At 43.2% G+C, this 27,157-nt stretch overlaps 2 protein-coding genes across 9 annotated transcripts in view; one reads left to right on the top strand and one right to left on the bottom strand.

The window, feature by feature from the left end:
* The window catches only part of tsc2 (TSC complex subunit 2), a 25,734-nt gene extending 17,842 nt beyond the window's left edge, over positions 1-7,892 (bottom strand). For all 5 annotated transcript variants that reach the window (XR_004609379.1, XM_034530819.1, XM_034530811.1 and 2 more), the window contains exons 1-17: positions 7,784-7,892; positions 5,902-6,041; positions 4,328-4,506; positions 4,124-4,210; positions 3,917-4,027; positions 3,679-3,826; positions 3,390-3,507; positions 3,243-3,291; positions 2,546-2,671; positions 2,363-2,436; positions 2,123-2,249; positions 1,395-1,538; positions 1,175-1,312; positions 972-1,075; positions 738-819; positions 394-549; positions 144-263 (exon numbers count right to left, since the gene is read on the bottom strand). Coding sequence is in view for 4 of the 5 variants with exons in the window: in XM_034530819.1 (XP_034386710.1) it covers positions 144-263; positions 394-549; positions 738-819; positions 972-1,075; positions 1,175-1,312; positions 1,395-1,538; positions 2,123-2,249; positions 2,363-2,436; positions 2,546-2,671; positions 3,243-3,291; positions 3,390-3,507; positions 3,679-3,826; positions 3,917-4,027; positions 4,124-4,210; positions 4,328-4,462 (1,719 nt within the window). In the remaining variant the exon portion in view is untranslated. The remainder of the gene's footprint in view (positions 1-143; positions 264-393; positions 550-737; positions 820-971; positions 1,076-1,174; positions 1,313-1,394; positions 1,539-2,122; positions 2,250-2,362; positions 2,437-2,545; positions 2,672-3,242; positions 3,292-3,389; positions 3,508-3,678; positions 3,827-3,916; positions 4,028-4,123; positions 4,211-4,327; positions 4,507-5,901; positions 6,042-7,783) is intronic.
* Positions 7,642-17,915, top strand: nthl1 (nth-like DNA glycosylase 1). 4 transcript variants are annotated; one of them, XM_034530855.1, is made up of 13 exons: positions 7,642-7,893; positions 8,075-8,310; positions 8,401-8,571; positions 8,669-8,828; positions 9,039-9,144; positions 9,352-9,382; positions 9,470-9,625; positions 11,979-12,179; positions 12,505-12,822; positions 15,439-15,630; positions 16,388-16,541; positions 16,630-16,850; positions 16,937-17,915. In XM_034530855.1, the coding sequence occupies exons 1-13, from the start codon at positions 7,695-7,697 to the stop codon at positions 17,102-17,104; spliced, it is 2,313 nt and encodes a 770-aa protein (XP_034386746.1). In that variant the 5' UTR covers positions 7,642-7,694; the 3' UTR covers positions 17,105-17,915. The 4 variants fall into 4 exon arrangements, with proteins under 4 accessions (XP_034386746.1, XP_034386728.1, XP_034386737.1 ...); XM_034530837.1 differs by having other exon boundaries at positions 9,352-9,625; XM_034530846.1 differs by having other exon boundaries at positions 7,642-7,857; positions 9,352-9,625.
* The last annotated feature ends 9,242 nt before the right edge of the window (positions 17,916-27,157 follow it).

Below are 27,157 nucleotides of genomic sequence, written 5' to 3' on the forward strand. Positions count from 1 at the left end.
CTGCTTCAAGCCATTTAAAAAAAAAAAGTAAGAACAATATTGCATATTCAAATTTTAGATCCTTTGAAATTCTATCTTTTTTTAAATAACTTCTTAACATCAATCTTAATGTCACTTTTGTCAACTCCAGCCCTTGTGTGTACCTGTAGGATTTCCAGCAGGCCCAGTATAGCAGTCCTGACGTCCTCCATAGGAGACTCTGCTGTGGGGTCTCTCTCAGAAACCTCCAGGGGCCCCGAACACAGCAGAGAGCGACTTGCCACCTACACAGACAAAAAAACACTGAAATTACCTCATCGAGCCAGAATTTACATAATGAAATGACCTCATCTGGGTTAAAGTGAGACATGAACATTTATTTGTGTGTATGTAGGTGTGTATGTGTGTGTCTACCCGCTCAATGATGTCCAGCAGGCTGGTGAAGTGGTGCGTGTTACAGCCCTCAGCGAGGTCCACCAGGAGCTGGGTGGCCTGTTTTCGGACAGCAAGGTCCCGGTCTTCAGCTATCCCACTGAGCTGGGGAGTCACCACCATTTCAATCAATTCATCCTGAAACAAAGAAGAAAATAAGTTGTTTTTTTCCTTGTGGAATTTGGATGACCTGTACATCTGAGAAAACAAAGATCAACAGCAAAACTGTTAAACCGATATGTTACAGAGATACAATAATAATGACAGTGGCAGTAGACTTGATCGTTAGTAAGGATGCAAATATGCATGTGTGCGACCGTACAGACCTCGTAAAGCTGTCGGTTGGTACTGAGAACAAAGGATAGGATGTGAAGCACTTTGATCCTTATCACGCTGCGAGTCTCGTTCCTTTCAGAGAGAAATAGAAGATAACAGCAAAGATTACAGCACAGCAGAGATGGGACTATACGGGGGTCAGGGGGATGAGTAACAGAAAGGGACATACATAAAATACCAAAAGCTCGTCAGAGAGACTTTGGATATCAGCACCATCATCCTACCTAAAGAATTTCTCCATGAGGCGGTGAAGGCTCTGAATCCAGCCGTCCTTGGCTGGCTGGATGGACTGAGCCCTGTATGAGATGAGGGTCAGCACTGATGCATCCTGTCACACAAGATTAAGATTAGAAAAGTAGCAGCAGTAGGTTAGAGGACCGAATGAGAACACAGGGTGACACAGTGATGGACATTTAAAAGCACTAACGGGTCTCTTGTCGGCACATTTCTCCACCAGACTGAAGAACTTCTCTGTTGAGCCGTGGTAACCGTTCTGCTCGTACAGCTCCTCCACTGTGGTCAGCAGCTCATACACAATGGCCTTCAACTCCGCACTGCCTATTGTCTGTGACGACAGATGTGACGGGCCACTGGGTCAGAAAACATCTGGTATTTTAATGTGTGTGTGTGTGTGTGTGTGTGTGTACCTGGATCTGCTGCAGCAGTCTCTCCATGATTCCCAGCAGGATGTCCCAGGTGACCACCTGCAGCTCTTTGCCGTACTTCTTGATCAGTCTGGTGATGGAGAGGACGATTTCATAGGACACCACCTCATTGGCACACGACATGGCCTGAGTGGCAGAGGTCAGACGGCAAAAGTTATCACAACTGTTTTTTTACACTTAGTATCAAGTACAGTTTCAGTCACAACCCACTGATACCTCACCCCTCCATTTCCAAGCTTGTAGAGGAACATACTGTGGCCTTCAGGTGCTTTCGCACCACCAAAATGAATGTAGAAACATGACGAAGAGGACATGCTTACTCTAAAGTGTTCATTCTAAGTTAGCGAAAACACATTGACTCTTAGATGCAGGAGATTATACACTAAGGAAAATATGGTTATGAATATTATATTATATTATATTTCTTCCAGTAGATCCCCCTAAATCCCACACATTGTTCCTTTTATTATCTTTTGGTTTGGACAAAACGAGACATTAAGAGTCACCTTTATTAAATTGTGATTTTCTTCTACTATGTGACATTTTGTAGACTAAATGATTAATTATTTTTTTTAAACTATGCCATCCTAAGTATGCATTAGTTTTGTTTCCATATAATTTAAGCCATGAAATCCTTTTGGCCAAGACATTAACGTTTCCTATGAGCACATGCCTACTAGGAATGAATGCATGTACTGGATGCGTTTTACCTTGTAGAAAGATGGGAGAACAAGAGTCGGAGTGTTTTTAAGGGCGTTGAGTCTGTGTGCGCCCCACAGTGCCATCCCAACAAAGAATACAGCTCCTCTCAGCAATGGTGCATCCTCCATGTACACTCTGGTGGATGTTGCAGGTAGTTAGACAGATGCACATAACAGGAGAACCATACCCCCATTACAGCGATATATGATGCACCACAAGCTCAGCATTATTCTTGAACTGTTTAGTACCTCTCCTCCATTATGCGGCACATGGTGTAAATGGCACTGTGGCCGAGATGAGTCCCCAGCACCTTCCTCATCAACTGCAGAAGCCCAGAGCAGCACAACAAACAAGATCGGAGGAGGCGGTTATGAATAATGTTCTTTTGCATCAAACCTTTCAGACAAAAGAAGGTGTGGGTGAGTGTGTACCTTCCAACAGGATTCACAAAACTCCTTGACGTTGACAGTACGACAGAGTGTGATGATGAAGACAGTGAGAGAGTCTGAGGGCAGGCAGTTGTAACACACCACTGCATCCAGTACTTGTAGTGCCACCTGGATCACACACACACACACACACACACACACACACACGAGAAGTGCATATGGCAGCAGATCAGAGCATACACAAAGGCCTGCAGTCCAACCTAAGCTAAGACTAGTGCGTTCATTATTTTTACAGAGTGCTTTGAAGAAACAATTCAAAGTCAAAACAACTCTAAGGTTCATACATTCAGCAGAAGGGCAGGTTTCATTAGATTGGCAGTGTTATTTCTGCAGGTAATAAGTATTAATGATTAGATCATTCTTGTTGCTTGTGATACTGTAGTGAAAGTTCCTGTTTTCCAACCACATGGTTAAATGTTTAAGGAATTCCATCTTGCATGAATGCAATCAGCACTAAGAATTTGTCGTGCTGGCAACAATTATAAACACGGTATGACCTCAAGACGTCTGAGCTGTCACTGTTCTCCAATCATGACAATGTTGCACTCAGCATGTTTCAAAAGCTGTAGGAAACATTACTATGGCTGACAATTGAAAACATGTTAAACTCCTTTTTTTTTTTGTTAGTACTTATAGTTACTTCAGTTTAACTTCAGAGTAAAACAAAACAAATACCCACCTCAATGTCTGTTGAAGATGTTGTTCTATTGCACAGGAGACAGATGTTCCTTCAGAGAGCACAACAGAAGCAAAAACATGCATGTTAATAACATTTTCTGGAAAAAACTAAAACAGAAGTGTGTATGTCTGTCTGCATCTGGCTTACTGGACCATGATGGAGACATTTTGGTCCAGGTAGCAGCTGTTGAACTTCACTAGATTTACGAGAACGTGGAGAAAGTCAGAGGTGAGACCTATGTCCATCCACAGGAGGACAAAGCGCGCTGGAGGAGAGGAAATAACAGAGCGAGAAGAGAAAGAATAAGATGTGTAAAAGACTGGTCATGCCTTTTCAAGTAACAATTCCACGCATTAATACAACAGTTGTTCATATTAGCGTGAACAAATACAACTAACTAACCCAACCTAATACCATCTTTTTCTGTTGCTTTTACCTATGTCCTCTTCCAGGTAAGTGATGTCTTTCCCATTCTCGGTTAAGGCCTTGAAGACTTCCAGCCTATCAGAAAGGTCCTCATTGCACGGTTGGTAGTCTCTGATCACGTTGAAAAAGTAGGCTCTCAGAGGCCCGAGGCGCTCCCCCTTCAAATAAACAATGAGCATGCCTTTGTGAAATGACAAGAACTATAATCACATTTTGTATTTGCTTGTGTGCATATTGTGTCTCTATACCTGTCCGTGTATAATGGCCCTCAGCAATTGCAGGACAGCATGTCTGGCCTCAGGTGGCTGCTCTGGAGTCAGCATGTCCTCTACAGCTTTCCATAAGGCCTCCACCGCATGCTAAAATAACACATAAGTACACACACAGATTTTGTACAAACACAGAAGGGAACACATACCGCTGTAAAAAGAAAAAAACAACTGTAGCAGACTCACTTCCTCAAATTTTTTGGTTTTGGCAAGATCACAGACGTGGTTCATCATGCGAACACGGTTGCTCAGACCGCAGTCCGGGTGGAGCTCCTGAAAAGCATCAAGGGGAGGAAGAAAGGCCATGACACGAAGCAAAACAGGATGGGAACAGAAGCATGGAGAGTTTGAGTGAGCAAGAACATGCAGAGGCTCATCTCTTCGACACACCTTGATGATGTCAGTTGTTATGATGAACTCTGATGGTCGGGTTTCACTCTGTTTGCTCGGTGGCCGCGGTGGTCCCAACCCAAAGATCCCCTTCACCTTGTCCTTCAGACTCTCCTTGCTTGGTTGTTTATTCATGGCCCAACCTGGAGGCTTGACAGTCTACACAGGCTAGGACTGACCTGGAGAAAAAGCAACGTGCATTTAGGAAACCTTGCGTCACAGTTAGCTTGGATTACTGCAAAGCAATACCCAATAGGGTGGATAAAGCACTTAGAGCTAATTACAAACACGCTCTTAACAGTTCTCATAGGAACTATTTCTTCGATGAAAAGTATTCCCATTAGAAACTGTTCAAAGTAAAGTATGTATGATTAACCACAGTAACTGAGAAGCTGTTCATGTATTACTATGTTTAAGTTGTTTTAATGAGTGTATTTTATTGTATGTATGGTCTGTTTTTATTTAGTCGGCTATGGACCTTATCTTTGTGTCCTTAAGCATGGTATTATTATCCATTATGAAATATCTAAAATCAACTTTCATTGTCATCCTTATTCGAACACACAATGTAGTGAAATGTTGTCTCTGCATTTAACCCATCCCAGCATTAGGAGCACGGAGCAGCTACTATACAGAGCTCGGGGAGCAGTTTGGGGGTTCAGTGCCTTGCTCAAGTGCCCATAGGGAGTGACCAGGGGTTGAAGTGGCATGTAAAGTCCACTCTCCGTACAAGTGTGAGCCTCCAGTCCCCACGGACAGAGCGACTGCCTCTCATAAGATGTCTCTCAGCCTTTGACACCTTTGACAGTCTGAAGGCAGAGTGGAGCTGAAGTGGTCAGATCTTATTTCATGATCAATCTCATGAACAGGTGCCAAACTGAAAAACGGATAAGTCATTAAATATGTGGCATTTGATGTGTGAAATAGCACCTCTGTTGTTTTTCAGTGAAGATTAATGCTGCGCGTGTATATATATTTTTCTCATCTTTTTTCCAGATGAAGTGATCCACTCCACAATTAAACTGAGGGAAACCTTGAATATACATGTTTCGCTTCTCGCAGATGTGTACCTTCTCCATCCTGGGGTTGGCATGTATAGCAGTTTTAAAAAGTGTACATTCTCATTAAAAGAGCATGTTATTGTACTGTGACTGTGAAGTCTGTGTGGTGGATATTGTCTATAAATATTGTGTTGTACTATGCATGGCTGCATCTAGATACCACAGGAGGAAGACTGTTTGTTTGGAAGTGCCCAGTCGGTGTTATTCAGCAGTGAAGTTTATAGTCCCAGTCTGTAATTGGGTAAAGTGAGACAGAGGGGAGGGGCGCAGACAAACAACGACTGCTCTGTTTCAGTGCAACAACAACAACAACAACAACAGCCTCATCCTCAACCTCAACCAGAGCAAACTACATCTGTGGACACTTGACTACAGTAGCATGCTTCGGTATAATTAACGTTAGGAGCAATGCCCCAAGGAGATATTGAACCGTTAGCTTGGCTTCAGTCCGTCCTGCGCTAGCATTCCTCTGCGGCTCTCGGGCTCTGCTCGCTTTAAAGCAGCTCCTCTCACCGTGTTGGAGAGCCTCTTCGGGGTCACTCGGCGGCAGCTCGGCCCTGACGCGGACAACAGAGCCGCCTGCGTCGGTCCATCCGTGTGACTCTGAATCCGCTGCAGGACGCTGGTTCTCGTCCAGGCTCAGTCCTGCTCCCCTGAACCGGATGACACAGTAAAGATGTGACAGGGGCACTTCCTTTAAAAACACGTTTGCTGCTCTCGCTGGTGGGAAATGTAGTTCCGCGCGAGCTCAACCCAACTATGCTAAAGCCCCTTTGTTAGTCCGGGTGTACATCTCATGGCGACACGTCAAAGCCACTGTCCTGTTTCCCCACGACCTTGCGAAGCTGCTTACTGGTCGAATAAGTCGCGTGTTACTAAAATAAAACGTTACGTGGACTGGCAGCTCACTAGATATGCTGAAGTCGGTTCCTCATTGGAGTCCCGAGCTGCACTGTGGCCAGGCGGCCTGCGAGGGGAGCTGTGGGGGAACACGTTCAGTTCCTGTAATTGTATTGCTTTTGAAGAAGAGAGCTTTGTTGCGTTACAGTCTAGATAACCCGAAACAAGATGCATTAAAGTACTTCTGTGAACAAAATATGGAGACACATTTGGATGGTTAGGAACAGAGAGCAAGAAAAATAGTATCCAAACTTATTTGTGTACCTTTCAACCTCCCCTCATTGGTGTAAATACAACATATAAGTACTCCTGATAAATGTTTATGTTGGGAATGTGGGATTTTGGTGACGAGGAAAAGCAAAGGCCATGTTGTGCTTCACTGTGCAAGATATTACATTTTATGATTATGAGCCCATGTCATTTAAATTGTCATATTTTGCAGAGAAGTTCAGAAGACAATGTTATTTACTTCTGTTTCAATATCTAATAATGTTGTGTGTATATATATATATATATATATATATATATATATATATATATATATATATATATATATATATCTCATGATCCTCTAATCGCCGATAACCTGTTGCATTATTTCCTTTAATTGTATAAAAAGATTATATATGCATATTTTTGTTTTTTATCAATTCATGACATAATTTAAATCTATAAAACCTATTCAGTTTCAATATTTTAAGTTCATTCAAATAATATGTATTCTTTTATGTTTTGGCACCTCAAACCCTGACATTGTCAGGCTACGCAGCTGTCCGACCAAATGATCAGAATATAAAAACTATAAAATAAGGTATTTTCATGATATTAAATGTAATCATTTTATTATTAAAACTGTTTTTTTTTTAATGTTTCTAAATACCAATAGCTGTATAAATAAGTTTTAAACCTTTGTCCAGTAATGTTCATGTTCTCAAATGTCAAGGTAAAAAATTGGACTTGAGTGTAGAGCAGTTAACGGGATATTGCATCAGTATTATTGTATTTACTAAAGTATATAAATGCAGTTGCTAATAAGAACAAAAGCTAATGCTAGTGTCCTCGTAAATGCCTGTTTAATTTGAAATGAGTTGCAAAACTCAGGTGACACAACCAGATGTCAAACGTCACAACTGCAAGTAATGTCACTATATGAATTGTTATCTGACTCTAAGATTATTTAATACATTTTTCAAATGTTTAACAGTGTTAAGTTAAATATAGTCTACACGTTAAAACCATTTTCCTCCATTTTCTTTTTATACGATTGAAAGAAAATAATGCAACAGGTTATCGGCGATTAGAGGGCAACTCGTGACCAGACACAACGAATGAGAAACCGACTTCGCGTATACATGCTTCACGTCCGCTGCAGCACGAGGGTCCGTCATGTAGTGCAGGTCGTCACTATGACCTCTCCTTATTTCATGCAGAGCACGTCTGTTGTCACACGGTGTGATGATCAAAATGCTGCCAGCTCTCTGCGGTCCAAACTTACCTACAGACGGAGAAACGTGGAGCCAGTTTCCTCTGTGGCGGTGAAGAAGGAGGAGGAGGAGGAGGCGAGGATCGGTGAGCAAAGACCCTCCTCGGCCCCCTTATCTACGGGTAATGTTTACGTTAGGCTACTCACGTGAGCTGAACACGGACACCTGTCGCATTATTTACCAATGACACACTTAATTGAAGTACCTCCTACTACACACGTGTTGCTACGTGGCGTATTTTCTTTCTGTATCGCCATGCAGGGTCCAACATTTCTCATGCTCTCTCCCCTGCGCTCATCCAGGTGGCTGCCATCCAAAAACAGAAACTTTACCATTGTCTTCACACAGCCGCAGGAAGAGACAGCTAAAAGTGGAGTATGACCAGGACGAAGGTGTCACACAGGTGAAGACGGAACAAGGGGAACCTCCCGACTGGAAGAAACACCTGAGATGCATTCGTGAGATGAGGAGCAGCCGTGATGCACCTGTAGACAACATGGGAGCAGAGAAATGCTACGACTCAGAGGCTCCTGCACGTGTAGGTGGGGTTGTTGGTTTTTAAAGCCTACATCATTTACTAGTTAAAATTCATTCATCTTTTTCGTCCTGCTTACGGCTGTCGGCACAGGTGAGACGTTTCCAGGTGTTGGTTTCCCTCATGCTGTCTAGTCAGACCAAGGACCAGGTGACAGCTGCAGCCATGCAGAAGCTCCGAGCTCACGGCTGCACCGTAGATAATATAATCACAACTGATGATGAAGCACTGGGCAGACTCATCTACCCTGTCGGCTTCTGGAGGGTAATACAGAAGTTGCCACCTTCTCACCCTCTGTTTCACCCTCTGTTTCATGTGTGCACCTTTTTATTGAATGGTTTTCCCTACATTTCTTCTCCAGACTAAGGTGAAGTATCTGAAGCTGACATCGGCCATGCTGCAGAAAAAGTTCGCAGGGGACATCCCAGACAGCGTGGAGGGGCTGGTCAGCCTGCCAGGAGTTGGACCCAAGATGGCTCACTTGGCTATGGACATCGCGTGGGACAAGGTGTCGGGCATTGGTGGGGACACACTCCTGAAACGTGCACCAGACGTAGTAAAACAGGTCTCATGGAACAGCTTCAGTTCACATAGTTGGAGCCTAAACTGCAAGCTTCAGTATGAAGTCTGAGGTTGATAAAGAAGACTAGGTGTATTCAACATATAGTGAGTCCACGTCAAATCTGTATGTGTGCGTGCCCTCATTTGTCGTGTTTTTTTTTTTTGTTTAGGCGTGGACACGCATGTGCATCGTATCTCCAATCGTCTGGGTTGGTTCAAGAAACCCACCAAGAACCCAGAGGAAACACGCAAGGCCCTGGAGGAGTGGTTGCCCAGGTAACAGCATGATTAATTCACTGCGGACCCTTACGATCTGATTAACACGGACCAACAAATCTATAAAGACCAGAGTCGCTGAGACTGACCTATAGGTGCTTCCTGCACATCACTGACTCGTGTTGACTAATAGAAGGCAAGTCTGGAAGTCAAACATCAATCGGTGCCGGTTCATTGTTGTGGTGTTCCTCTCTCACTCTGCCGTAGGGAGCTGTGGAGTGAGATCAACTGGCTGCTGGTGGGTTTCGGTCAGCAGGTTTGTCTCCCCGTCCGCCCTCTCTGCTCTGTGTGTCTGAACCAGTACATCTGTCCATCCGCCCACAAGATTGGTCCTACAAAGAAGCCTAAAGCCGGATCCCCACGGTCTCCAAATCCAACCTCTTCCCTTCCAATTAAAACTGAGCCTGAACATGAGCGGACAAAGGAGCCGCTGTCTACACCGGTTTCCTCCACAGCACTGAGAAGGAGGCTAAAAAGCAAGGTGAATCATTGATGTAGTTTGGTCTGACCCAAGACCAAATGTTTACATATGTACAATAAAAGTCAAATGTATTTGCACACACACTGAAAACATGCAATCGAAGCAAAACATCAATGTGAATTAAGGTTCAGAATATACATATTATTTAGTATAGTGTTTTTTTTACAATTTCACTGTTTACACTTTATGAGATGACATGTTTTTGTACTCTTGGTGCTTAATATTTTATTCCCAAATAAAACAATATAAATATATAATGAGGTCATGTTTAAAGTTCGCCCTTTATTCCAGCAGAGCGAGTTTGCCTAGTGTAACAACAGTAAACTAATTTATTGCATTTTAATATACAAGCTGCTTATATCTTGCCCTACACAATGCAATGAGTTAATTCAAATGAAATACCCTTAATGAGAACTGGCCAAACTAACTTTAAATATTTTAAAAGGGCCGTTATACACATTTTAATGGCAGCGTGAATAGGAAATGTAACATGAGAAAGAACCTTTTCAAGTGATGCAGTGAAGAACTAAAGTGATAGTTCAACCACAGACTCTATTCATAAAAACATGCATGAATTTGTGCAGCCAACCTTCTAATTATCACAGACTTTAAATATACACAGTGCCAGCACTAGTTGGTATACTTCCTTACAGAGAGATATGTGTACAACAGGAAAACCACAGGAGTAATTAATAAGAATAACATTTAGGGTATGGTGAGAGAACAGTGAAGGAACAATGAGAGAATACAAAGGAACAGTCAGGGAATGATGAGAGAATACAAGGGAACAGTGAAAGTGAGGGAATCCCTTATCAAAGGCAGACATTAAAACACAATACTGGAGTCACTGTAACATGCTAACCAATGCATATGTGTGTGGTCGTATGCTGTGGCTTTAACGGTGTTATTTTATGTTGTTTCTTAATTCTTCATGATGTTCATGAAGGAATAGCTGAATGATGAGCACCCACATTTTTGGCACCTTTTGAGCCATGGGCCGCTTTAGGGCAGCTAGCTTTAGGGCAACTTGACATGAGTGATCAAGAGATAATCAATTCATATATCACTTGAATATGGATCTGATGTTGTCCAAGGGCACATCAGCAGTGTTAAAGATTCACCCCACAGGTAACTTCAATTGCGAAAAAACAGTTGTATCCAGTGATGGAAAGTAATTAACTACATTTACGGAAGTATTATTTAAATATATCTCTTCACTATTTAAGAGCTATAGTTACTAATTACTTTCAAATTAAGATTCTCCATAATACAGCAGTAATAATAATGTATTAAAACGCCTTTAATATTCACAGTAGCTACTCGACTTTCACTTTTAGAAATTACATTTTAGTTACTTGTCTACGCTTTTACTTTAGGATTTTTTTTAATGCAGGACTTTTACTTTATTACTTTAGGCTTTTTATACAGCGGTACTTCTACCAAAGTACATGATTTAATTTGCCTCGTAGGGTGTCTCATCTTCAAATATCAACACACACCCTCAAACTTGTCTGTCCTGAATTACTTCAGGGACTTTTTTTTTTTTTAATGGATACACGCAAGTAAGTTCATATTTCATGTATCATGCAACCCTTTTACGCAACGGTCCTTTTGATCTCCAGTGGAGACGGAAATAGAGGGCGGATAAGGACGAGTTCCGTTCTCAGGTCACAGGTTTACCTCCAGCTGCCCCAGCACGGGGCAAGCCTCTGCCTCTGGAGAAGGACTCGGAACAACAGCGCATGTCCAAAATGTGTTTTAAATGCGGCCAAGCCCACATGGCGCAACAAATACTGTCTTGACTAACTCTTAACAGACTCGTGCTTTTCTGCCGGCGTATCGCGGCTGCGCTGCGGCGTCAGGTGTGCGCTGCAGGCGGCGTATCGGCTTCTTTTGTTGACGCCTCTTCAGTCTCGGGCCGGGACAGCAGGACTCACGCCCACCTGACGAGGAGAATTAAGTGTTACGTGTGAGGAAAAGCTTTCTAATCTCTGATCTCTTGGATTATTCTCGGGATTTAGCCACTGTCGGCGATTGTTGGCCACTATTTTACGCACACTGCGCACCATTTGTGCACGTTGATATTGCGGCCGTGGCAGTTGCATGATGGATTCATAACTCATTACTTTTAGCCTATTTTTTTAATTTATTTATGCTCTCTGAACAGTTGTGGATTATTAATGGACTCACATCATGCTAAATGATGAGGATATTTTGGTCAGTGGAGTGCGCAGTCGTACATTGGATTAAGAGCCAGAGACGTCCCATTGCTCCTGGGACAAGCGCCTGTTTATTCTCCTGAGACACATTGACCTGTTTCTCTCCCTCCCCCTGTTGACGCGCTGGGATGGAGAGCGAGCTCAGACCCAGGCTCTGTTTCCTGACAAAAGGACAGCGCGGCTATGGGTTTCACCTGCACGGTGAGAGGAATAAAGGCGGACAGTTCATCCGCAAAGTGGAGCCCGGATCCTGCGCTGACCAGGGCGGGCTGCGATCAGGAGACCGGGTGGTGGAGGTGAACGGTGAGAATGTGGAGAACGAAACCCACCATCAAGTAAGTGATGGCTGAATAAATTGTTATTGTTTTAATGCACAGTGGTGAAGAGAGGCTGGGAAAGACATGTAAACTATCTCAGGTGCACACAATGAGTTCTATACCTGTTAAACCACTTTTTCCTTTGCCTGAGAAAGAGGAGGAGGAGGAGGAGGCAACTAAAATGGGTCAATGTGAGTCTTGTGTAATGGAATCACTGGGTGTCTTTGTCGTGCAGAAACTATGTTTTATAGGCTAGTTCAGGGTGAACAACATGCAGTTACAGTAATGACACAAATCATGTTGTCCTAAACTCCTCTCTGTAACTCCTCTCTCCTCCCTGCTGGTGGTGGAGCGTATCCGTGAAGTGGCCCACCGCACCAGGTTGCTGGTTGTGGACGGCGACACGGATGAATACCTCCGCAGCTGTGGCCTGGCATGCACCGAGGACCTGGCCGTTGAGATGGGAACCCTGTCCCCGCAACCATCACCTGGGCCCACTCCTTCTGCCTCTCCCATACCCAGAGAGAACTCACCTCTGTCCCCCAAACCCAACCACACACACTCCTTTTACCCTCCGGCTGCAGACTCGTCCACAGACACGACCACACAAGCCAAGGTCAAGAGAACCTCAGTGACATCAAGTACAGAGACAGACACAGAGGTAAGTCTAGGCAGCAATACATTAGACCCTTTTTGTGGGTTCCTCACACGCACTACCGACCAACATGGGCGATTATCTATTCTTTTACTCAATGTCTGTCCTGCACTAATCTGGATTTGAGCACTGCTGTATTCCAGCACAAAGCTCAGGTGAACTGAGGAGGAGAGACAAGCTAAGTAAATTAATGAAAGCCACACAAGTTGTAAGAAAACATCCCAGTGAATGCATTGATGCAAGTTAAGATTGGCTGGCTGGAAAGGATAATAATCTCAATATTGTGGCTTTTTTTTATTCATCTGGATGTCTTGGACAGAGATAATATATGTGCACAACACTGCACAATTACCCTTCTTCCAGCCAAAACTAGGCAGTAAAGTTCATTGTAGTGCATGTGAGTTGAAAAAGGAGTCTGCAGGGAATACAAATTAAACATTGAATGACTCAAACTAAAAACCGTCAATAGGGATAGTGCAAATACAGCAGGTTTAAACCAATTTCTCACCTCCACAGTTCAACAGCGGGTTTTATAGTGTTTGTAACTTTCCCTGTCATTCACACATCTGCTTTACAAGTCACTGTTGTCGCTGAGGGGGGTGAACATTTTAAATGCGTATTGTATTTAAAGAGCGCTATGTCTTTTTGCATAATGAGTGTTAACAACTCACACAAACAGCTGTAGAATTGTTCCCACCTGACTGCGGACACCAAAGACAAAACCCTGCTCACCCGACAGTGTTTCCTGCAAAACATAATAAGAAGTTAGAAACAACTTTGCCATGCTATCAAATACACACAACCCAATTAAAATTCCGTAATTTCTGTGCCAGCAAGTGTAACATAGTCAAAACACCGTGACGTCTTATTTTCAGCCATCATGCCGAAATATATGGGAACTGTTTGTCAGAGATTGAGCTTAGTGTTTGGGCTCCAAACAAAATGGACCAGGATCCTCCGGCACAAAGGCTCACGTCAAGCTGCCATCTGTTTAGCCCAAGGCAGGGTAAATACAGGCTGCCCCTTGGCTGGCCATCACATCTCTCTTCATCAGTTCTGGTTCGAGGTTCAGATCAAACAACATCATACGCGGTAACAGCAATCTACCACCGACACTGGCTGCAAATATGAGCTGAACGGCTTTCACCAAAACCTCAATGAGCTTCAGAAATTAACTTTTTGAAATAGTGTGGTCATTTTCACCATTAACATTCATGACAAATTAAAGGCTTTTAAAATGCCTTTTCTCTGTGCTCTACCAAGCATTGCCAAGAGAACAAAGAGTGCCTTTTCTTTCTTTTTTTACTGTATACAAAAGTGTTTAGTAGAGATTTTACCTATTAAAAATTACTGATCATATACAAAATCCCATTCTAGACATTTCCAATGAGTGTTCTGTATGTAAGTAATAACTTTTGTCCACTAATTCAGCAGCTGTGATCAATAAACCATTGTGGTATATTAATCCAAGGCGACACACATACACAAACACACACACACAATATTTATCCACACACATAATCACTCTCTCATCCCTCCACTTCTGTGTCATTCGTCTAGTGACATTTACATTGCACATTGCACATTGTTGCCTGACGTTATTATGGCAGCAGACGCCCATATAGTCTTATAGAACCACATTGGTGCTATCACAGCTATGCAACAGTTTGGATCAATCCAACACGCTTCCTTCACACACACACACACACACACAATTAATGATATTTGACTAATTGATCAATCAACAATGGAATGCAACATGGAAATTATGTATCTGTAGAAACAACTAGAATATAATTGCATTTGCAACATGACATGAAATAGTAAACAGGCCAAAGAAATTAAAAAGTGATCTTTAAACCAGCAGGAGACATGCTGACCCGTCACCACACTGACTGTTGCCAGGGTGTTCTGTTCTATCACTATGGCAGACAGGGATACACAATGTGTGTGTGCGTGTGTCAGATATGTCAAGTCAGTCATGAAGGCACAGTCAGTGTTACTTACCTGGGATAATCTTAGGACATGGACTAAATATGCAGTCCCACACACACAAACCCACTTACACACACACACACACACACACACACACACACACACACACACACACACACACAACCAGCATGTACCTAGGGGCACAGGTGTGGTCAGCAGGTGAGTCATGTATCAACTCTTGTCGTTGGTCATTAGGATAAGGATTGGTCTTAATGTCTCTCAACCAGATCCACTTAGCCCACTGTGCTCAGATCTGAGAACACTGGCTCATCCCATCATGACTTTCTCCTGCTTAGCTTATCGTACAGCCACACCTATATATATATATATATATATATATATATATATATATATATATATATATATATATATATATATATATATATATATATATATATATATATAGGTATGTGGGTTTATGTACACACTGTTACCAGTTTAACGGGTACACCTGTGGTAAGGCTAGGCAATACATTTGAAGTAAATATTAGAATGTTAATGTGAATCTGTTTCCAATATCAGTAAATATTACAAAATTGTTGTACCTAACAAACTGATAAAGTACAGACATTTGAATGCCTTCTTCTCTAATATCCTTTTTTTGTTTTCATTTACATCCCATTATAGCTACAGGTGCATCCCTCACCAGAGCAGACAGAGGAGCTCCTTCCCCGTCTGTGTCACCTGGTGAAGGGGGAGCACGGCTACGGCTTCAACCTGCACAGCAACAAGACAAAGGATGCACAGTTTGTGCGTTCAGTGGACCCCGGCTCAGCTGCTGAGAGGGGGGACATCAGGCCTGGAGACAGACTAGTGGAGGTACAGCCAAAGCACGCACACACACGCACACATGGGGCTATGTCTCAATATACAGGATAGCAAAGGCAGTAATACCAGGTTGTCCTACTGTATCTGGTTGTATTTTTTTAATGAAAGCCAGCATGCTTTTCTGGCTATTCTGACCAACAATCTTCTGGTCAGCGGTTATTTAATAATAATAATAATAATAACTATTTATCAATATTGATATAGCATATTGCATACAAAGTGCTTTGACAGAGAAAAACAGCAAAAGCAAGGCAATAAAACAACAGAAAGCTCAACAAAGCAAGACGAACTAAGGCAAGAGTTCTTTAAAGCCTGATAAAACGGTAAAATAGATGAAACAATAAAACCAAACGATACGATAAAAAATATACTAAGTAATATTAATAATAATAAAAATATTTATGAACAAAGGGGTTCTAAGATCAAGGTGCAATGGTCTGATGAAGTAGTACGTCCTAGTACAGTACATACTTTGTAAGGGCAACTGCTGTGTTTACTACTAGTTTCAAGATAAAGTATATGCGTTGAAACGCAGTGAACGCTTCTGTTTCCATCTGTATGAGGTGGACAGTTAATGTTATGGAGGCAGGAAGGGAATTCATGCCAATAAACTTGCTTCTACTCAAATCATAGATTCGGTCTCTTTCTGGTCTGTGATTCAAGACTTCCTACTTGTCTCATTAGGTCGTTGTTTCTGTGTCTTCTTCATTTTCAATTTCCTCCACTGTTTCCGTTTTCTCTGTCCCAGGTGAACGGAGTGAACATTGATGGCCTGAGGCACTCAGAGGCGGTGGCACTCATTAGAGCACAGGGGGAGGAAGTGCACATCCTAGTGGTCGACCAGAAGACAGAAGAGCTCTTCCACACACTGGGGATCACACCAACCACCAGACATGTCAAAAGTCAGGCTGACTGGCACACACACACAAACGCACACATCTTCATTCTCCGGGCAAAATGTCTCATGTGTTTCTGCTCCTTCTCTCACAGAGGTCTATCTGGACGAATCAGCCACAGAAAGCGCTCCACGCAGCCCGTCTCCGACCACTGAACTCCTCGCCTCAGATCCACCAGTCATAAACATCACACTGACAAACTCACCGATCACAAATACATCACCAAAATCCTGGACAAATGGGAGCTCAGCATCTCAGTCCTCAAGAAGTTCCACCACCCAATCAGAGATCAGCAGCTCAGATATGAGCATCCAGGTGAGAGAAATAATGTAAGAAACAGAACAGAAAATGTCATATCGCAGAGTGTGTGCGTGAAACATGTACGTTTGTGTACATCGCAGGTCCACGATGAGGACGACAGGCGCGTTTCGGACCCGTTAGTGGACAGCGGCCTGCGTCTGAGTCCCACAGCTGCTGAGGCTAAACAAAAGGCCCTCGCCAGCCGCAACAAGAAGAGAGCACCTGCTATGAATTGGAGTAAGAAACAAGAGGTTTTTGGCAGCTTCTGACCCCAGAATGCAAGGAAAAAAAGAGAAGAAGCGCGAGAATGCCATAGAACAAGGAATAATATTGTGATTCTTCACTGTTCATATTATAATAATCATACTCATCATACTAATGAGCAATGCTGCTGTAATCCTGTAATTTCCCCACTGAGGGACTAATAAAGGATTATCTTATCTTATCTCTTATCTTATAACCTTAAATACTGTAACTCAATCTTGCAGAGGCACGGTGAAAGAAAGAGAAATGTGAAAAGGAAAAAAAGACACAGGTAGTAATATTATATAATAATAATAGTAGTAATATGTGACAGAACTTACAATACACTGCATTAAACAAACAGCAGAGCAGATTCATCCATGCAAATGCTGCCTTGTCAGTTCACAGTGTTTCTCTTTATGAAATCAGTCATTTCAGAGCCACATTGACTGATGCATAACAGCCTATATGCACTGCATCTGATTTGGGCTCTATCTTCTGTAGATGCGCTGTTCTGTTGTAGTTTTTGCATGTAAATTTTTTTTAAAGTTATAGTTCAATGTCAATTTCAATGTACAATGATAAGCTCATCACAGCCGTAAGTAGTAGTTATACTAACACTTTGTTTGTCAATTTAATGTAGCATATCATGTTTAAATATGAAAACAGAGAACATGAAAGAGGTTAAGTTATGAAATGTTGTGTTGGATCACCTCAGTGCTTCTCTCTTTAATATAAAGGAAAATATTTTAAACTCTCCGATCTATAATAGCTTTTTGAGTATTTTTTCTCTCAGATGTTCATGATTGAAACTTCTCACAATGTGAAATAAACTTTCAGAATATGTGTAAATGCCACAGTTGAATGTCAGTTTTTAATATTTTGAGAAATGTGCCATAAGTTGACTGAGCCTTCCTTTTAAACTCAAGTAATCATGTTAAATGATAGATATTACTATATAGATATTACTTTCTAGATCTGACGGGCCTTTAAACTGCCTCACCCCAGCATTTAAAGATACTCCATTTCATTTTACAGAAAAGTTATATTAAGTTTTACTCCACTACATTTCTCTGACAGCTCTAGTTACTAATTACTTTTCAGATTATAATTTCTCACCAAAAACCCAATATAAATCATATATTGTTAAAGGTTGTACTACAATATATGATATGATAGCATTATAATGACAGGGGCAATTTTGCTGAGTACTTTTACCTCCTCCTATGAATCGCCACCTTAACGTGGTGGAGGAGTTTGAGTGGCTCAGTGATCCTGGGAGCTATGTTGTCCGGGGCATCAGCCCCTGGTAGGGTCTCCCAAGGCAAACAGGTCTCGGGGGAAAGCCCAGACTAAGAGCGGTTCAATAAACCCTGATGATAAGCAGCCCACGGACTGAAGCTACCTTGCCCGGACAAGGGAAACCGGGGCGCCAGACCCAGGAGGGGAGCTAGTCGGCGAGCGTCTGGTGGCCGGGCTTTCGCCCATGGGGCCCGGTCGGGCTCAGCCCAAAAAAACACCATGGAGCAGCAGTCACCCTGTGGACCCACCACCCGCAGGGAGAATTATCGGGGTCGGGTGCTATGTAGACCGGGCGCCGGCCAGGCGGGAGACCTGGGCGGGCCGATCGCTGGCGGCATAGACTAGCTCTAGGGACGTGGAACGTCACCTCACTAGCGGGGAAAGAGCCGGAGCTGGTGCAGGAGGTGGAGCGGTACCAGCTAGATATAGTTGGGCTCACCTCCACACACAGCATGGGCTCTGGAACCAAGCTCCTGGAGAAGGGTTGGACTTTGTCCTTTTCTGGAGTTGCCCAGGGTGAGAGGCTGACCGACTCCATAGTTCTCCTGGGAGACTTCAACGCTCACGTGGGCAATGACAGAAACCTGGCGGGGCGTGATTGGGAGGAACGGCTTGCCCGATCTGAACCCGAATGGTGTTTTGTTGTTGGACTTCTGTGCTAGCCACAGTTTGTCCATAACGAACACCATGTTCGAACATAAGGTGGCTCATAATTGTACCTGGTACCAGAACACCTTAGGCCGGAGATCAATGATCGACTTTGTAATCGTATCATCTGATCTGCGGCCGTATGTCTTGGACACTCGGGTGAAGAGAGGAGCAGAGCTGTCAACTGATCACCACCTGGTGGTGAGTTGGATCAGATGGTGGGGGAGTCGGCTAGAAAGACCTGGCAAGCCCAAACGTGTAGTGAGGGTGAACTGGGAACGTCTGGCAGAGGATCCTGTCTGGGAGGTCTTCAACTCCCACCTCCGGAAGAACTTCTCACAAATCCCGAGGGAGGCTGGGGACATGGAATCCGAGTGGACCTTGTTCAAAGCCTCTATTGTGGACGCGGCTGCTCGGGGCTGTGGCCGGAAGGTCATCGGTGCCTGTCGTGGCGGCAACCCTAGAACCCGGTGGTGGACACCGGGGGTGAGGGAAGCCGTCAAACTGAAGAAGGAGGCCTTTCGGGCCTGGCTGGCCCAGGAGTCTCCTGAAGCAGCTGACGGGTACCGGCGGGCCAGAAGGGCTGCAGCTGCGATGGTCGCGGAGGCTAAAACTAGGGCATGGGAGGAGTTCGGGGAGGACATGGAGAATGACTTTCGGTTGGCCTCAAGGAAGTTTTGGCAAACCATCCGACGGCTCAGGAAGGAAAAGCAGGGTCTACCCCAGGCTGTTCTCAGCAGGGGGGGGGAACTGCTGACCCGGACTGGGGACATCGTCGGGCGGTGGAAAGAGCACTTTGAGGAACTCCTAAACCCGGCCAACATGTCCCCCGGAGAGGGGGCAGCGCCGGAAGACTTTGGGGTGGTTTCACCCATATCCCTGGCAGAGGTCGCTAAGGTAGTCAAAAAGCTCCTTGGTGGCAAGGCGCCAGGGGTGGATGAGATCCTCCCTGAGATGCTGAAAGCGCTGGACATTGTTGGGCTGTCTTGGTTGACACGCCTTTTCAGTGTCGCATGGGGGTCGGGAACAGTGCCCATGGACTGGCAGACCAGGGTGGTGGTTCCCATCTTCAAGAAGGGGGACCGGAGAGTGTGCTCGAACTATCGTGGTATCACACTGCTCAGCCTCCCGGGAAAAGCTTATGCCAGGGTGCTGGAGAGGAGGCTCCGACCGCTTGTCGAACCTCGGATTCAAGACGAACAGTGCGGATTCCGTCCCGGTCGTGGAACAGTGGACCAGCTCTTTACCCTCTCAAGATTACTGGAGGGGTCCTGGGAGTTTGTGCTTTGTAGACCTGGAGAAGGCTTTCGACCGGGTCCCTCTGGGTTTTTTGTGGGGGGTGCTGCGGGAGTATGGGGTGCCGGACCCATTGGCACGGGCCATCCGGTCTCTGTACGCCTGCAGTAGGAGCTGTGTTTGTATCCTCAGTAGTAAGTCAGACACGTTCCCGGTGGGTGTTGGCCTCCGCCAGGGCTGCCCTTTATCACCGGTCCTGTTCGTGACCTTCATGGACAGGATATCTAGGCGCAGCCAGGGGGCGGAGAGTCTCGGGATCGCCTCTCTGCTGTTTGCGGATGATGTGGTCCTGTTTGCCTCCTCGGACCGTGACCTCCAGCATTCACTGGGGCGTTTTGCAGCCGAGTGCGAAGCGGCAGGGATGAGAGTTAGCACCTCCAAATCTGAGGCCATGGTGCTCTGCCGGAAACCGGCGGATTGCTCCCTCCAGGTGGGGGCAAACTGCCTACCCCAAGCGAAGGAGTTCAAGTATCTCGGGGTCTTGTTCACGAGTGAGGGTAAGGTGCAGCGGGAGATCGACAGGCGGATCGGTGCGGCTGCAGCAGTAAAACAGGCGCTGTACCGGTCCGTCTTGGTGAAGAGGGAGCTGAGCCGGAAGGCAAAGCTATCCATTTACTGGTCGGTCTACGTTCCAACCCTCACCTATGGTCACGAACCCTGGGTCGTGACCGAAAGAAGAGATCTCGGATACAAGCGGCCGAAATGAGCTTCCTCCGTAGGGTGGCCGGGCTCAGCCTTAGAGATAGGGTAAGGAGCTCGGACATCAGAGGGGAGCTTGGAGTCAAGTCGCTGCTCCTTCGTGTCGAAAGGAGTCAGCTGAGGTGGTTCGGGCATCTAGTCATTAGAGGTTTTCTGGGCACGTCCAACTGGTAGGAGGCCCCGGGGAAGACCGAGGACACGCTGGAGGGATTATATCTCCCGGCTGGCCTTGGAACGCCTCGGGATCCCCCAGAATGAGCTGGAAAGTGTTGCGGGTGAGAGGGTAGCCTGGGTCGGTCTGCTGAACCTGCTGCCACCGCGACCCGACCACAGATAAGCGGGTGATAATGGATGGATGGATGGACTTTTACTTTTGATACATTATGTTGATTATTCTTTTACTTAAGTACATTTCTACAGTGTAAAAATGCTACTTAAGTTAAAGAACTAAATTATTCTGCCACCACTACATCCAACCAAATAATCAGCCTCAGCCACGTCACTTAGCAGGTAACAAAGCACGGACTCCTGCCTATAATATTAACAGCTTACAGCATCAGATAACATGCTAGTCATGATGAAGGATCGTTATGTTTTCACGACATGGTTCTCTAGTGTGCTTCTGTTTGCAAGTGACCTGCAAATGTACAAATGATGAATTTGAATTAATATCAGATAATGAAAAACATGAACATGTTCCAGAGTCCCGCCAACTCCATTGTCCAGTAGAGAGGGGTAGACGGCACGGTGGGCAAGCAGCTTTGTCAGTATGTTGGCGAGAATCGTACGTACATACTGGAGGCACAGGTCTACACCCTCTCTAAAAAGCGTCAGGTGGCGATCTGCACGTGAGAAAATAAAAAAGATTGTATATTATATTCATTATATTATTACATTACATTACATTAGAACCTAATCCTACATGTTTTTTCGGTGGAGAACATGTAAACTCCGTCCCAGAGTCCCGCCAACTCCATTGTCCAGTAGAGAGGGGTAGACGGCACGGTGGGCAAGCGGCTATGTCAGTATGTTGGCGGGAATCGTACATACTGGAGGCACAGGTCTACACCCTCTCTAAAAAGCGTCAGGTGGCAATCTGCACGTGAGAAAATAAAAAAGATTGTATATTATATTCATTATATTATTACATTACATTACATTATAACCTAATCCTACATGTTTTTCGGTGGAGAACATGTAAACTCCGTCCCAGAGTCCCGCTACCTCCATTGTCCAGTAGAGAGGGGTAGACGGCACGGTGGGCAAGTGGCTGTGTCAGTATGTTGGCGGGAATCGCAGCTGTGCAGAATAAAGTCTGCAGAATAAGGCGTGTTGGAGACCGATACGTTAAAATCAGTTCTAGCGGTCCCAGAGAACAGCAAATTACCAAAAGCGCATTTGAAACGCTCCCGACGCACTAGGCAGGACGCACCAGGCTGCAATGTGGCCTCGGTGACCTCTCGTGGGCACAGACCAGCAACTAACTGAAGCCCCGTCTACAAATAATCTTTTAGACATCAGGATGTAAATAGTTTTCTAAAAATTAACTTAAAAGTGGATAAGTATAGAAGTAGGAGAGCTTATTTTTACAGTTCAAAGGTTAGAGTTCATGCAATTGAGCAGTGTTTGTGTATATACCTTCTGTCCAACAGCCAAAATTGTTTAGCAGAGTTATATGTCAATCTTTGTTATCTTCGCTTTAATTGGGTTGTCCTGAAACTATTTGCCAATCCAATCTCATTCTCAATCAGAGGGGTGGGACTAAGCCTATTAAGAGGTATCATGTGTTGGAGGAATGCAGAAAAGAATGATCAACGTTGAGTGAACTGTGAATATTGTACGAGAGCAATAATGTTCATAACTTAGTGGCTCACGAGCAGTGATCCTCAAGAGGTAAATACGAGTTTGTTTATTGTTTTCTATACTGTGACCAAATGTTATAGTGTAAAACAATGTTGTGTTGCCAATCGCGTGTAGCGATTAATAAGAGTCATCGACCTTTTATTTTACTTCCTTAATTATATTAGAGGCACCGCCAGTTATTTCAGTTTTCAGAATAAGAGAACAACGGTTGTACGAATGATTATATTTATTTGTAAGAAGAGGTAATAGCGCCATCACGTTTAAAACTACCCAGGGCTCCACCCATAGTACTACTACACCGAGCAGATTCACAATATACGAAATAGCTACATGGGCCGGGTGTTGCATAACCATCAAGTCGTGGAGGTAGAGAGAGGAAAAACAAGCGCCCAGTGTGCAGAGAAATTACCGACAGCTGCCGATTCTGAGGACTCGTCCTAACTGACAATCTGACCGTATCTAGAACTTTTCTTTCTGGTTTTCAGCAGCAGCTGTTACAGGTTTAAATATCCTCCATCATGTGGATCATGTTGTTTATCCTGCTGTCATATCGTTTCTTGACGAGTTTATGATTATGTGTCATTCATGTGTATGTGTCCAGTTATAGACCGTTAGAAATTAGTCTGGAAACTGTATTACAGTGTTGTTAAGACATTGATTAAAAACCGAAAAGTATATATTTGACAAATCGGAGGACATACGTCTCTTTAACAGTGTGTGTGACGGACATTAAGCAGGCGACAAGGAAACAGTGAAATACACCAAAACTACATTCATTCTTTCAAGAATAGAACTAATTTTGGACATGGTACAAAATTCAGTTTAAAAGTCAGAGACATATCGGCGCTTTTTTTTTAATGAAAGAATATATTTTTGCGGTTGTTTCATTGGAGGAATGCAGAAAAGAATTGTCAGCGTTGAGTGAACCGTGAATATTGTACGAGAGCAATAATGTTCATAACTTAGTGGTTGGCGAGCAGTTATCCTATGGTTTGGACTTGTGTGATCCTCAAGAGGGAAATACGAGTTTGTTTATTGTTTTCTATACTGTGACCAATATTACGTTTTCTAAAGTGTATTATAGAAGCTTGCTGAATTACTGTTGTTAATGACCACACATGTTCTTAGGCCAGTGAGAGTTCATGAAAGTTACAACTAGATAAACAAACATATGACTGAATACATATTACAAGACACAATTAATACATAAAGCCTGTAAAACCGTAATTCATGTTAGAGATTGAATTAATGTATCTACATTGCATGCATCTGTATATGTTAAAGCAAGCAGAGAATTGATTATGTTTTTTTATGATTTAGTTTCACCCTTCAAGAAGCAGACAGTCTTCAATGGTGTGATGTTTGGATGACATTTATCTGGCTGTCAAATGATACACAGTACAGTACATTACACCAAGGACAGCACAGGTACAAGCACATTTCTCCACATCTGTACATCCCAGCATAGCTAAGCCTAAACTAATCAGCCAACTAAAAATGAATGCAAGCTAGAATGACCATCTTTGATTCAGTCTAGTTAGACTAGTCTCTCTCATGTGAATTTGGAAAGTCACAAATGTACATCTGATCACTTGTTTTTAAAATCATGCATTTCTGCTCTAACCTGTCAAGTGGAATCGGACACACTGGAGAAAATAATGCTCCACTAACGAGTCGTATATGTGACACAAACCCATAACCTTGTGATAAAGGAAAGGAGGTATGTGTATGAAGCTTTTTGAAAAATACAACAATTTCTGTACCTTCTTCTGAAGGAAGGGATATAATATTCTGAATTTCCCCATAAACACCATCGCTGAGCTTTGCAAAACAGTTTCTGCATCTCTTACTGAGGGTATAGCTTTTGCCGGTATACACCAGTCCTTTATGCACCATTCTCTTGTCTACTACCATTTCATGTGGTGCTTGTTTTTGTGCAGACACAAAGGCACTCCTGCCTCATCAGTAGTGGTCTCTGTCACTCTCCTGTTATCCAGAACAGTTGCGTCTTGAAATGTTGTGAAACGTTTTACTCTTCTGTCATTTGTCATCTCCAAACATAACTCCTTGACTTGCTCACTTACTGCATGTGTAACATAGTTGAAAAAGGTTCAAGTTAAATCAAGCTAAATGGGAAAACTATGCCACTTCTGTTGTAAATGTGCACCTGCCGCTGAATAATAGACGCAAAAGACTAGGTAACGTGTCTGTGAATTTCTGTGGACAATATAGTGTTAACTAATTGGGAAAGTACATACAAGTTGAGCTGGCTTTATTTGTTTGGATAGAAAATGGTCTTATATTATATTCGCCATGTTTTCATTAAGTTAACTATTCGTTTTGTACGTGTTTTATTGCCAGTAAAGGCAATAAAAGTAAAGGCCCCGTCCCTTTATAGCTCTGCTTTGAAATTTATTTTAAATGTATCTTAAAATTGTTCTTGTTTTATTGTTCTGCTCTGTAGCACTTTGAGAATGTTAAAATATAAAGTGCAATACAAATAAAATGTATTATTATTATTATTAAAGAATGTCTCCAGTACAGCTAGCTAGCTAACACTAACACAATGCCGTCTTTCTAGACTGAGCATGCGCAGTTGCCCACATGAGATGACCGTACTCATATTGGCGGTTTTTTTTAATGAAAGAATATATTTTTGCAGTTGTTTCATTCTACTGCTCATCGTGTTAATGTTTGGGACACAGTGACATAAAATTGACACACTTATGAATGTGTAAAATAGCCTTCTTAAATATGAAAAACATCACAAGATTGTTGGTATTGGGAGAATTATGAAAATGTTAAATTAATAAGGATTACATATATTGTCATGCGTGCATCGCTTATGATCTGTATCACCTAGCTAGATGTCATATTTAATAAAAACAAACGTCATGTTTTATTAGTAGTTTCTCAGTATTTTAACTTAAGCTAGCTAACTACTAACGTTAACTAACTAGGTTAATGCCGACGGTCGGTTCTATAAAACCGACCGGAACGCAGCTTTGGTTGAGATAAACATGTTTGAACCTTGGTCACGACAGTCAAAAAGTCAGTCCTAGTGGATTAATATACACTAATAATTAAAAATATTAGCAATGTTAGCATAACAATCGTGTATTTTGGAGGTTCAGAAAGTCTCTGGTAAAATACATTGAACCCACTCTCGAAAGTGTAAAAAACCTCACCTTTTCTTGAAAGAGTAGTCGGTTTGATCACAAGTTGAGGGTCCACATAGAAAAACTCGCCGTTTGAAGTTTTTTTTTTCGAGATGTCGTTGAGTGAAAGGAGAAATAATACTTTTCTAACTTATCCAGTGACCGTGGATGATTCTGAGAACAGAAGAACGCGCTTCCTATAATCACACGCACTTTGACATCGCTCATAGGCCGTTACCATGGCAATCGGAATCTTCAGGTTAACTGTCAATCAAACACAACTTCGTGAGGAATACACAAGCTGCCTCCTGTCATGTGACCTGCTCAGAGGTCCACCACAAGTTAATTTCAAAACCTCTTACAAAACAGTCTCAGATAAAGTAAAAATAAAAACCTTTACCATCTTTGTTTAAATCGGACATATTTGCCATAACCGTTACATTAAATCCGCGCACAAGGCAACTTCCTTTTTAACTCACATCTGTATCAAGTTAGGTGGTGCGTTGCACAGTAGGTGTTCAGAACATCACAACATTGCATGCAGTTTTTAAAAAAAATAAAATGGTTCATGTTGAAATGACACCATCTGTAATGTCATTTCCTTAACACAGTACAAATAATATTGAAGAATTACATAAGAGGTCTACATATAAAACAATGTAAAGTAAGAATACATTTTTGAAACCTTCCTTGTATTTATTGAATGCTGTATTATGGATTCTGACTTGACACCACAGTAAATTCTGCATTCATAAGAAAAGGGGCGATTGTGATTGTAATGCCTCTCTTTACATTTTCTGTTCCGTATCTACTGTATATTCATCCTCAACATATAACATTAAACCAGTACTTACACTAGAATAATAGACAAAAACAGACAGTAACATTGCAACATTATCAGAGTAGTAAAAAATAAATAATTGATACTTTCTTTCTACCACTGCCATGCGATTACGGTGAAGTTATTAGCTGCAATGCTGCTCACCGGGCTGTTGTTGTTAAACTAAGACCTTCTCACAGTGTCTGCAGTATTACATCTGTAGGCTTGAGAAGAAGCACTGGAACGTATGCCAATATCAGGAGGCTGTATTCTGAGGCAAGTGATGGTGTGTT

This window comes from Cyclopterus lumpus, chromosome 1 (genome assembly GCF_009769545.1).
Source record: "Cyclopterus lumpus isolate fCycLum1 chromosome 1, fCycLum1.pri, whole genome shotgun sequence".
In the NCBI taxonomy this organism is placed as follows: Eukaryota; Metazoa; Chordata; class Actinopteri; order Perciformes; family Cyclopteridae; genus Cyclopterus; species Cyclopterus lumpus.

Bases quoted from the DNA above. Each gene is read 5' to 3' on its own strand.
- nthl1 (XM_034530837.1), top strand. From the start codon at position 7,695: ATGACCTCTCCTTATTTCATGCAGAGCACGTCTGTTGTCACACGGTGT. The intron at 7,894-8,074 runs GTAATGTTTACG...GCGCTCATCCAG, and splicing joins CTCGGCCCCCTTATCTACGG to GTGGCTGCCATCCAAAAACA. The intron at 16,542-16,629 runs GTCAGGCTGACT...CTTCTCTCACAG, and splicing joins AACCACCAGACATGTCAAAA to AGGTCTATCTGGACGAATCA.